The 13,290-nt window shown below is 42.2% G+C and overlaps 1 protein-coding gene across 1 annotated transcript in view; it reads right to left on the bottom strand.

Moving 5' to 3' along the window:
• The window catches only part of Ctnnbl1 (catenin beta like 1), a 154,847-nt gene that overhangs the window by 105,138 nt on the left and 36,419 nt on the right, over positions 1-13,290 (bottom strand). Inside the window, exon 4 of the mRNA XM_046433376.2 lies at positions 5,753-5,892. Coding sequence (XP_046289332.1) covers positions 5,753-5,892 — 140 coding nt within the window. The remainder of the gene's footprint in view (positions 1-5,752; positions 5,893-13,290) is intronic.

Raw genomic sequence — 13,290 nt, 5'->3', positions numbered from 1 at the left:
AGGGAACTGAGAACCAGAACTAAAGATCCACAGACAAACGAACTCTCAATCCTGACGAGCAAATTCAGCTTCGCTCTGCCACCCACCTAGCCTTTCTTCACAAGCAGGGGCTGCGCATGGGTGACAGGCTTTTCCACAGTAGTTATAATTTCATTTCACAAGTAAAGGGTTCTCTCACCAAGTATAATAGGAGAACAGAGAGCCTGTCTCTCTGTGAATTACTGAAACACAGTTTCTGATAGCCCATCTTGTCACGTTGGGCAGAAAAGCCACCCCAATTCACTTCTTCTGTACCTGTCCACTATTGGGGCAGTAAGATGGTACAATAACAGTGAAGTAGAAAAGACCAGCTGGGCACAAAATGGTCCATAACACAAGGGATCTTGGGGAAAGAACAGTGTTTACCTCTACTTTTTGGCTCTGCATATTTGTTATTTGGCCTACCACCACTTGTAGCCTTGGTACAAAAACTGAGTGTTAATCTTAGTAATCTCCAATGAGATGTGTCCACAAAGAATAAAGCTATTTAAAAAAAAAAAAAAAAAAAGAGGAAGAGGAATTCAGCAGATGGCTTTTTACAAGTAATTTCAAAAAGGTTTTCTTAAGAAAATGAACCAGTGTAGATTCAGAGAATATAAATGACTTAATGCAACAAATGTGGGCTTTCTAAAACTGTTTTTCTTTTATTCTTAGATAGGACAGTGATTAAATACAGTTTAACTGACGCAGATGAATTTCAAACACAGGGTGGTCTTTTTCTCCTCTTAAAATAGGTGGCACAAAGGTACCCATAATGAACCTGGACTCTTAATTTTATCCCAATCCTACATCAAACCAATATGAAGAAGATGCATTCATTCAACATTAAGTACCATTAACTGCTAGTGGACACTATTATGATGCAGGGAAGATGCCCAAGGTAGGCTAACCTTCCAGAGACATGGATATCACCTAAACCCCATAAACAAGATCGATAAATTGCCATTTGGGCACCTTTTTATCTAATCTGCCTTACTTCAGAGCATATTTAACTGGATCCAAAAAAAGGGAGGGGAGAAGTGGCTTATCAATACATATTATGAAGAGCATCAGATGGCAAATGAGAAAAAGAAGTCTAATCTTTAAGGTGCAATTTTGATTCTGGAATTATCAAAACGAGAATAACTCCTAGCAAAACAGCTCAAGATATACAAGTCTTGTTAGTGCCTGCAGGAAAGCAATGCAGCAACACCCCCTCCCCAGTCCAATTAGGAAAAAGCCCCTGAGGAGGCTCAAACCCTTCCCAGCCCAAATCTTGCTCATTATCACCGGGTCTATAACCGAGGCACCCTGCTCTGCTCTACCCTACAAACCCTCTGGGATGCTATGGCATGCCTTAGTCAGCTTGTTCCACTTTAGCGTTATCAGACCCCAACTACCAAAGTTCAACTGATCCCTTTTTGCCTTAAAAAACAACAAACCGTTTGCTCCTTCTTTTCTAAGTTCCCGCGGTAATTCTTCAAAAAATCCAACTGAAAAAATCTGCAAGTCCTCTTGGATTTCTAAAGTCTGAGAAAACTAAACAGTAATTTAGAAAATACTGGCTATGACCACTCCCTAAAATTATTCCACAGAAAAAAGGAGCTGTACCTCCTGCACCAATGATCTCAATAACTGACATACAATTTCTCTCTTCCTGCCTATTAGTATGCACACACAGTACCGATGATTTAAGTCAACACTACAATGACACCTCATCTTTCTGAATCACAAAGGGTGGAGAGAAAGCAGTTGAATGAAATATGATTTAGATTACTTTCTTTCTTTTTAAGTGAAAGAATAAGGCATTTAGCTAGGGAGCCATAGTATGATTAAAATAAACAAATAGCAAAAACAAAAACAAAACCATGGACCCGATGCCCTGACAGGTTTGTAAAGACAACATAAGCGGCCAGCAAGGCCATGTCAGCTTCCAACATATGAAGAATGGCAGTTTCCTTTGCAAACATAGAGCCCGTGGAAACAGACCGGAAGTGCCCTCTAGTCTCCACATCTATCAAAGGCTTCCATCGCCAATCCCAATTCCCTGACCAGCCCCACGCCAGAAGTGACCTACACCTCCTAAGAGTGCTGATGACATTTCCTGAGCACTTTAACAGCTAGAGCCACAGGGGTGGTTTACCTGTGTGTTTTGCTCTCGATTCCAGTTATCATTCCTGTTTCCCTAGTGCCACACAACACACTTACACAAAGGAGGAACCTCCAAAATGCCAGTGATCTGCCAAAGAAGACTAGAGGGGACTCTGCCGACTTGTCATGCAGGAGGAGAACATGGAAAATGACCAAACCAGGACACTCATGAATATGGCACCATGGTGACTTTTACTTATTTTTTTGTAGCAGAAGGGGTGACCCGCCACCATCTGGAGTTTCACCTTCCCCTATTTGTTTTATTCCTGCTCGTTCCTTTAGGCAAACAGAAAAATTCACTTAAGCCAGGCCACAAAAACTGGCATTTTGAGTGATACCTTAGAAAAACATCTTTCGATGTACTTTTGGTTTTATTTTCTCTGTAGAAACACTCTAAACAGTTCATTAAAAAGGGGCCCTAAACATGTTTAAATGATTTGCTTTACAGAAAACTGTTTTAAAAAGCAATATTTTGAAAAGGCAGCAGCTGTCGGGTACCCCTTATGCTCCCTCTGAGCAACCCTTCAATGCCGGGGGGTTGTGCTACCCCCAGCTCTTCGCAGACCACAATTTCATTCTGCATCCACCTAGGGCGCTGGCTGGGCCCTGCTGGGGCTGGGGCTGGGGAGCTGGCCAGGAGCACTGACCACCCCATCGCAGCAGCCGAGCAGAGATGGCGACTCCTAGCAGCATCTCCCGGTTGAAAGGACGAGGCACGAGCTGTTTGCTCGCATCCTCTGCCTCTGAAGGTTACAACAAACCAGCCTCTGATCCAATTAAAATCCCTCCAGTTCATGTTCTCTCCGAGAAGGACAAAGCACAGATGACCCACGAGCTTGCTGGGAACACAACCAGTCGGGTATGGTGCTGGCTGATAGATGAAGAGTTAAAAAAAATTAAAAATTTAAGTCATGACTGCCAGGAAATTGTTTATTCATGGTACAGTGTTTTGGGCAGTTACAGCTGTACGACAGTAAATTGTTAACAACCATTTCCTGAAGAAAAACGTCCATTATAGATCACAGAGAAGCAAGGAGCAGAGCGCGGCGGGCAGGGAGATGGGGTTCCGCCGGCAGAGGATGTGTCAGCTGCGAGTCAAGAGGGCCCATCCTTCCCTGAAATCACGGGAAACTGAACTGTGAGGACGATGACATTTACCCTAATTGCTGCATCTAATTAAAATTAAGGTAATTAAAAATTTTCAATGCACTTTAAATGTGACGTAGGGCATAATTAGATTTTTAAAAATATCGTGAGGGCAGTTGGGTGAAGGTTAGCATACAAGAGTGGGGAACAGATTAGCTCTCAGAAAACAGGAGGGAATGGCAGTCTGTCAAGAGATATTATAGGGGGATGTGTTTTCTTCCTTTTTAAAGACCAGGACTTAACAAAGCGGAACATCTGCGCCCTGCCTCTCCCGAGCATGCCTACGTGGGACGGAGTCAGTCTTCTCCCCAGCGGGAACCGGCTGGTGAATCAGCAAAATGTCAGTCTCCTGGGAAAGCTGCTACTATTATTTTGGGTTGGCAGGAGAGAGCTATGTTTCCAGAAACATAGCAGGTGACTTTGGTATTCATTCACAGGATGAGGTGTGCCTCAGCGTCTCTGTTGGAGATGTGGTGAAGCCCACAGGGAAGACTCCAGCCAGAGCAGGAAGGAACGCTGGACGGGACATCAGCACCTAGAGTGCCAGCCTTGCATCCACAGTTAGCCGTCCAGCACCTGGCCTCAGACTTGTCACTACAGAAACAAATAGGGCACTAGGCTAAATTACTGCTAAGGTCTAAGGGATTTTGGAAGCTTCCATTCTATAGGTGACTTGAAAGTGAAGTCACAACTCAAATGCCAATCGCTGAATCTTTGAGAAGCACTTTGTCCTGAAAGGATCCCTCATATGGCAGGTAATGGCTTCAGAATAATTATTTACCTCCTCTCCAAAATCTGTATGTGGAAACCTAATTTCCAAAGTGTGACAGTTTGGAGGCGGGGCCTTTGGAGGTGATCAGGTTGCGAGGGCAGAGACCTCAGGGATGAGATAGATTAGTGCTCTCATAAAAGAGCCAGCACGTTCCCTCACTCCTTTCCCCACAGGAGGACACAGTAGGCTGTCTATGAACCAGGACAGGTGCCCTCACCAGATACCAAAGCTGCCAGTGCCTGGATTTTGCACTTCCCAGAATCCAAAACCATGAGAAACCAATTCCCACTACTTCTCAGCCACCCAGTTCATGGTATTTGGTGATACAGCCCAAGCTGACCAAGACAGTGCCCACTGTACAACACTGCTTGAGCATCCAGCGCAGCTCACGGTGCCTGGAACGTCAAGGCATCAAAGCATGTCCATGGAATGAATCCAGGAGACCTTCCACGGAGCTCATGGACACAAGCTAACTGACCATGGCTCTCTATCTAATCCACACCCCCCACAGCAACCCCTGGTGAACACAGTCCTCAACCTGGGGACCAGCAGAGCAATTCTTAACACTGTCTAACGTTACATGGAAGCATCAGAAATGTCTTCAGATTGCCCTTCAAGAAGTCGGCATTAAAATTATTCACTGATTTATTTCTATGAGAATTATCAAGCAAGAAAGAACCTAGTCAGACATGCTCTCAGGAGAGAGATTACCAGCAGGATGAAATAACGTGAAGCAGCAGCGGATTTCCCATGAATATCACTCAAGCAGACTAACTATATTTGTCTCTTACCACTGGAAATCTGGAGTCAAACAGAACAACTATTAAGAGGAAATTTTGGTTTAATGAACATAGCCTTGTCCACAGGCACATCAAAAATCTTTTACATTAAAGCTATTGCACACTTGATGGCAAAGACAAAGTATGAAATGGTTTTGGAAGTCATGACTCAAATTCACTTACAAGGAACATTTACCAAGTGCCTACTGAGCAACAGGAACCTACTTGGCACTCTGACAGCTTCTCTGGTCCTCTCACTAACACTGAGAGCCAACTATTTGTGCAGGTGAGGGGAGGCACCATGCTTTATCTAAGAAGGGAAGCTGGGAGTCAGACCTAGCTTGTCTGCTTAGGTCTACTGCACTTCCAACCAATAGGAAATGCTCTTTATTGGGCACACAGACTCTTTAAGGAACTGGAATATAGCAGTGGACAAAACAGACGAGCTTCCCTGTCCTCAGGCCATCCCAGTGTGCTTTCCACCGCGGTTCACTGCCTCCCCTGGTCAGATCCACTGGGCCATCTGCTAGTGGAATGATGTCTAGATCAACACATTCAAATCTGTCTGGCCTTGCCTCAATAAGGGGCTTCCAAATTCAGTTCCTGAAAATTAATGCTGCTAATGTCTGAACAGATACATCATTATGAATTCTAGTACTAATAAAAGCAAATAGGACAATTAAGGATTTGCCCAAGGTTTGTTAACAGATAAAAACTGGATTTTCAAATGAGTAAAGAGCAGCGTGTGTTTCAAGATGGAAGATAATTAGAATGGAAATAGAACACCAGACGTGACAGCACACATCAGCAGAGACAGACAGGGGAGGAGCGTAAACAGCCCCCTCCCCGAGTCAGCCTTCTACTGAGGACAGATCTGAAAGGATATCTGTATTATCGTGTCCCAGCAACCCGAGAAGCGACTGCACAGCATTCAGCTCCACCAGAAGGTGGTACAGGTCTGGCATGGTGGCCACCACGTGCATCTCTTGAATGATGTCATTCAGGTCCAGCTCGGATTCCATGAACCTAGGAGGGGAGAACAAGACAGCGTCATTAAAAGGAAGGGGCACTACTGCCGCCGAGGAGCAAACAGCAACACATCCAGACAAAGAGACGATCTGTCAAAGTGTCTACGACAGACCAACCAAGAAGTACACTCATCCAAACATCATACTGTCACACAATTTCCTTGGGAAATCGATTTCCTCATTACAAAAATCAATCTTGGGTTCAGATCTCATTACAGGGTCCCCCTTACTCCTGCGGTCACAAGCTGCCTTTTAGAGGCTCTCAAAGCATTTTGCAGCATTAAATGATTTGCACGCCAGTGCTATGGATTAGCAGCTACCAACACCCCTTGGTGTGGCAACTCACTCTGGCCCCGAACTAGCTATCCCACCAATCCAAAGGGACTTCTCTATTCCCCTCTTCAGGTCAGAAGTCAGTTATTCCCCTCTTCCACAGGAAGACAGTGGGATTCTGCAGCTCCCCCAAAGTTCCTCTTTTCTCATGCTAATTGAGGCTGACCTCATCTCCGGCATCTGTAACCACCACCACACCCACCCAGCATGCTCCTCACTCACACTTCTACACGGGAACTTCTCAGATGGAGCTACTTTGCATTCACTTTGCACACCCTCCCCTAGTGCCTGACACACAAGGAACATCATTAAGCCTCAGAGGAACAAGGCAGAAAGGTGTGTTCTAAGAAGGAAATGAGCAGAGCCGTGTAAAGCAATCAAACAATACCTGATTGAGAGTGACCAGAGGAAGCAGCGGTTACACAGAGCCTGGGGCCAGACTACCTGGGTTTGAACCTGGCCTACCCACCTACTCAGCCTCTCTACATCTTAGTTTCTTCATCTATAAATGGGGACAATACTGTTACCTGTGTCACAGGGCTTCTGTAAAGCATAAAAGTTAAAACACATAAAGCACTTACAACGACATACAGCATAGAAGAGTCCCTGCGACTACACTGCACTTACTGCTATTATCATAACACATCCATCTTCTCTTCTAGAACATAAGCTTCTTAAAGTCAGGAACCCTATCTTTTGTACATATATGCACAAATACCTACGTTCACTTAACAGAGGTCCAAAAGAAAGAGAACATAAGCAGGGACTCTTAAAGTCATGAGACTCAACAGCGACCAGACACTGAGCCTGGGCAGATACCAGAATCTAGACATCTAGATTCTATAAGAAACAAAATATGAGATTATAATTTTTCAAAATTTGCCCATATTTTAGATGACATCCCTTACCATCGTTTTTCCTCATTATTTTTAATAACATTTATATTTTTTTTCTAATTACAAAGTACTACTTTTTATAGAAAACAGGAAAAAGAATGACAAAATCTCAAAAAGTCAAAAGAAGCAGGATGTGGTAGTGCACACCCGTAACCTCAACTACTCTGGAGGCTGAGGCAGGAGGGTCGCAAATTTGACTGGGCTACTTAGCAAGACCCTGACTTAAAAAAAAAGAAAAAAAGGGGGATGGTGCTGGGGGGTTACCTTAGTAGCAGCACACTTGCTTAGCACGCAGGGTTCAAACCCTGCTAAAACACACACACACACACATACACACTACATGGAAATCATTCATGACCCTATAAATAAGAAATTCTCATTGACAACATGCTTATGTGTTTAAGTCATTTTCTCAACTCACAGCCTTTTTTTCCCCCAAAATTACAGAGCATGTATAGTTCTAAACTCGAGTTTTGCTGTCGTTGGTAACACAGGTTGAAAAATCTACCCTTCATTAACCATTCTTTGACAGCAGGTCAGGCCACCTGACCAACTGTTGTCGGTGGCTCTCTTTCTCCCAGGGCAAAACCTCGCACTGACCAAAAGCGCTCCTCCCTGAAGAGCCCAGACACAGCTGCAGAAGAGAGCCCTCGCCACAGTGCTCCAAGCCCTCGCCACAGTGCTCCAAGAACAGTCTAGCAGTCAGCCACACAGCGCAGCGGAGGCTGAGTTTATCTGCAATTCTTGTTCTAAATCATAAATTTTAAATAGCTACGTAGTATATCCCCTTGTGTTGGTGTACCATAATTTATTTAACCAATCCCCCTTTGTCAGACATGCGAGGCTTCTAATTTTTCCCCCATAACAAATGACACTTAGAGGCAAGCATTTCTAATGAATGTGTTACGATAAATTCCCAGGAAGGCAAGTGCCAAGGCAAAGAGTACACCTGACTTAACAGATGTTGACATGTTCTGCAAGAAAGGTGGCAGCGCGTGTGAGGAGCCCGTTTTCCCTGCCCTCTCCACAGACAGCATCACTCACTTCAAACCACCTCTAGTACAAGATCAGAAAGGCTCTTTAAACTTTTTGCACTTCACACACTAAAATGGTTAAAATTCTTCTAATGTTTACTATTTGGGTTTATTCTTTGTCCATTTTGAAATCAGGGTGTTCATCTTGATTAATGATTTATTAATGCTCTCTATATTAAGGAAATGAAGCTCTGCCATATGTTGCAAAAAAGGAAAAACAAAAGTACTGCCCTTTAATTTGTTCTCTGTGACTTCTGACATAATTATATTTATTTATTTACTTACTTGCTTACTTTTTGACATGATGGTTTTCAAAAGTTCAGGTGGTCAAATTTTGCCTTATGAACTCTATTTTACACATACCTCGAGCAAAGACTTTTCTATGCTAAGATCACATAGATTTTATGGTTTACTTTTGTGTTTATATATACTTAAATGTTTAATCTATCTGAATTTAATATATCATATAGGCCAAAGGTCAAATTTCATTTTCTGCAAGTATTTAGCCATCTACCCCAATATGATACTCTATCCTTTCCCACTCATTTGAAGAAATGCCATCTATCACACACTAAATTTTAATGCAAATTTTAGTCTGTTTTTGAACTTTTCACTCCACATCACCAGTTTATCTGGTAATTTCTAAGCCAGGACCACACCTCCACATGGTTATAGCTTTAGAGTATGTTTAATGTCTCTTATTGCAAAACACTCCCTTGATAAACTTTTTCAATGCTTCCTTACCTTCTCTCTCACCTGCTTGCTCTTCAAAGTAAATAACATATTTTTTAAATCAAGATTCTCCCCCAATACTTTTTTTTTTAATTTTAAAGACTCCTTCCTTTGTGCTTATAAATAGAGTACTTTTTAAAGTCACTATTCCCCATCACCTGAAATGTGGAAGCCAAATCAGAATCGTGAGTCAGGAGCGGGGGTGGGGGTGTAACTTATGGAGAGTGCGCTTGCCTAGCACGTACAAGGCCCTGGGTTCCCTACCCAGAACTGCAAAAAGAAAAAAACAAAAGGCTGGTGCAGAAGGATTCAACTATTCCAGGGCAGCAAAACAGCATAATCCCTGAACCCAATGGGCTTAGCAAACTTGTAAGGCTTATTTGTCTTACATGGTATTTAAGAAAAAACAAAAACAACTTCAAATAGTAAGCTGACTTAATATAAATATGTTTTCTAGTCCATCCAGAAGAATTAGTGAAGGAGACTGAGCCCTAGATAACAATAAACAAAACTGTGCTGAGCACAAGACAAGATTTGGGGATCTGGGTGGAAATCGGGAAATGAGTGTCAGACTCAGGGAAGCCTCCAAAAACTCCTGTGGGGCTCTGTCCTCGGAACTGTTTAGATCAATGATTTTATTCTATCGTTACTCTTTGATCAGTGAATTGAGTGAACATGAACATACAAAAAAGACGAACTTTACAAATGTCATATTAACACAATTTAAAGAGACAGAGAACACACCAGTTAACAGAATCAACTCCCAAGTTCCAGACAGGTAATAATGATGCAGCAAATCCAACCGGGGGAAAATTACCTGGGATCCATGAAGAAAACTGAAGCATTGAACCAAAAAGCCAAGTATAAGTGTCTGCGATAGGAAAGGAACGTTTCACAGGAGTATGTGTGGGTAGAAAGGACTTGATGGTTCAGCCAACCCTAACTGCAACACAAATCAGAACCATGAGGTGGTTCTGCCAGGACAGGGCCTACTCCCTACTCATCTCTGGCCACCAGAACCTGCCCTACTTACCGTCCACCACAGAGACTTGGCAGGCACCTGCCAAAGGAAGGAGCAGAGGAAAGCAGTGACCACAAATGCCACTATGGTTTTAGAACGCTTAAAAGAAGACACGAGCTCTCGTGCCAGTCAGACAACCTTGAAATTTTGTAAAAATTTGTCCTACTTGAGGGGATATGGAAACTGACCCTGGGAGCAACCAAGATTATAAATAGTTTAGATATCCTCTCAAATTTGTTGAAATTCTTCTTCAATGGATAAAAAAAATGTGGCATTTATACACAATGGAGTATTACTCTGCATTAAAAAATGACAAAATCATAGAATTTACAGGGAAATGGATGGCATTAGAGCAGATTATGCTAAGTGAAGCTAGCCAATCCCTAAAAAACAAATGCCAAATGTCTTCTTTGATATAAGGAGAGTAACTAAGAACAGAGTAGGGAGGAAGAGCATGAGAAGAAGATTAACATTAAACAGGGATGAGAGGTGGGAGGGAAAGGGAGAGAGAAGGGAAATTGCATGGAAATGGAAGGAGACCCTCAGAGTTATACAAAAGTACATACAAGAGGAAGTGAGGGGAAAGGGAAAAATAATACAAGGGGGACAAATGAATGTCAGTAGAGGGGGCAGAGAGAGAAGAGGGGAGGGGAGGGGAGGGGGGATAGTAGAGGATAGGAAAGGCAGCAGAACACAACAGACACTAGTATGGCAATATGTAAATCAATGGATGTGTAACTGATGTGATTCTGCAATCTGTATATGGGGTAAAAATGGGAGCTCATAACCCACTTGAATCAAAGTGTGAAATATGATATATCAAGAACTATGTAATGTTTTGAACAACCAACAATAAAAAATTAAAAAAAAAAAAAAAGAAATTCTTCTTCAGTTGAAATCTTGAGTCAGAACTGCCAAATGATGGAATAGGTTTCTTTTGAAAGCAAGATCCTTGCGACTGAGGGTAGTTTTGTGGTTTTTTTTTTTTTTAAGGATAATACTAAGACAAACAAAAAACACGCCAAGACCTAAATGGTTTCTTCCAACTTTGCAATTCTTCTTCCAAATATATGGTATTAACCCAAATTTTTAAGTTTAGAAAGTCAGAAAACTATTAAAACAAAATAAACCAGTAGAAACAAAACTACAAGATAAAAAACATCACAAAACTACCTCTGGGTCCAGTGTGATGTAAGTAATGAGCTACGGAGGTAAACGCCTGGGTCATTCTCCCAGCCATACTATTTACTGGCTGTAAATAAATAAGGATTTCAAGCACATACTAGGTGCCAGTCACCATCTTAGGTACTGGCTAAAACAGATAATAAGATAATCCCAGTTTTTGGCTTCATCGAGTCCCCGTCTAGCATGAATATAACAATCTATAACAATTAACTGTAAGGACACCCAGTACTATCAGAAGAAGTGCCACTGGAACACAGAACACAGGGTCCCAACCTGGTCAAGGAAGCAGAATATTAACCACTTATCTCTAAACCTCAACTTCCTTACCTTCCTAGCTGAATTACAGTGAGAATTAAAATAAATACTCTATCTAAAGTGCCTAAGCATATTGTTTTTGTCACAGAGTAGGTGGCAAACAAATCTGTGTACCTTCAAGTTGGCCATGCTGTGACAAAGACAATTTTCTTCTGGTTTGCTGACAGAATAAAATTTTACAGCACAGACTTACTATTTACTGTGGGGAATTGGCACACCTTCAGCAATAACTGACTCCTAGCTGGGGAAAGAGGCCATGGGAAAGCAATGAGCAACATATTTAAACAGTAACCCAGGCTGAGAGGGGATCATGGACTCCATCTGACATGACATAACATTCTCCTATCCTCCCGCTGTACATTTGCTTCAGACAGACAGGACATTCACCTTCTACCACCAGAGTGAACATTAGCAAAGTTCAAAATCACTGGACCAGAAAAGCAACAGAAACCAAAGAGTGCAACCTGCAACCACACAGCCGGCAATTACAGTGGGGGAGCGCAATGCTCCCTCCACCAATTAAATCAGCAGTTCTCTAGGTGTGGTCCTGGGACACAGGACAGAGATGGGGGGGGATCCTTCCAGGGGTCTGTCAGACCGAAACTATTTTATAGTAATTCTATTACTTGCCTTCGTCACTCTTTCTCTTTCGAGGGTGTCCCGTGGGGTTTTCCAGACAGTTACACAATATCCTGATGGCTAATGGCATATGTGCTTGTATGGTCTTCTATTTTTGAGAATTTTGTAACAAAAGCACTTTGGGGTACTCAATAATTTAAAAGTACAAACAGCCAGAGAATCACACACTAGATAATTATGACTCTGCAGAAATGAAGAGAAGAACGATCAAAGGACTTCCTAGGGACAGCACACGCTACTCCAGGGGTGTCTGGGAGAAGCACTGCTCGGTGCAAAGCGGAGGCAGTGGAAGGACTGTCAATCGAATCTGAAATGCAGCCAAATGAATAGGCGTTTGGGGTATGCGATCAAAATGACAACTACACATACGGGAAAATAAATGGGAATGTTTTTGATCTCATCTGGAAAGTTTCATTCAAATATGCTCTAGCAATTTTCACCTTAATTGAGCATTGCCAGTCTCAAGAATTATGAAAAACACCACACCAGAAAGAATCCGAGAACTCAAGGTCAGAAACACAGTTTCCTAATTGCTTTTTGACACAACAAAAAGGTTTCCTTATGCATAATTTCAATTTTCACATGTTCAGATTTTAAAACTAAAATAGTATATCAATTTTGTCTGAACAGAAAGCATTGTTAGTTTTTTAAAAAACATTTTCTTAAAAACAGCTTATGAACTGTAACACCAAAGCACAGTGCTTCCAAAGGTGACCACAGCCTAGAGAAACTCACTATTCTGAATTGCCGGGATATCTACCAAGGGGAATATCGGTATTCCAAGAAGTAAACTGATTTCTTACACTTCCAGTGATAACAGTTTACAGCATAGCTTCTTCATAATGTGGTCTTAGGTTCTAAGTGATGGAGATATAATGAAGATGGAATGGATCATACAATAGCCCTCATGTTTTCCAAAAACCCACAGCACGGCAGGTACTGGGCTGGCACTACAGAGCCAAGAGACAGGAGTATTTAGAGGAAGAGTCTCAGGCAGGAATCACTGAGTAGAGAAATAACAATAAAACAAACGGCAAAGGTGTTTAAAGACCCATCACAGTTACTGTGCATAAGAACACAGGGAGAGATGGGGCTGGAGGAAGAATAAAGATACAGTGGGAGACCCCGCAGGAGCTATGGAAGTTTAAAATGTACACATCCCTCAATGTGGGAATTCAACATTTAGGTATCTACACTAAAAAGATACACATACAAAGAGACAAATGTACAAGAAGATTCAC

Source organism: Marmota monax, unplaced genomic scaffold (genome assembly GCF_021218885.2).
Source record: "Marmota monax isolate L192 unplaced genomic scaffold, Marmota_monax_Labrador192_F-V1.1 WCK01_AAM20220418_F8-fsc00014, whole genome shotgun sequence".
In the NCBI taxonomy this organism is placed as follows: Eukaryota; Metazoa; Chordata; class Mammalia; order Rodentia; family Sciuridae; genus Marmota; species Marmota monax.
This window is presented reverse-complemented; position numbering and strand designations above follow the sequence as displayed.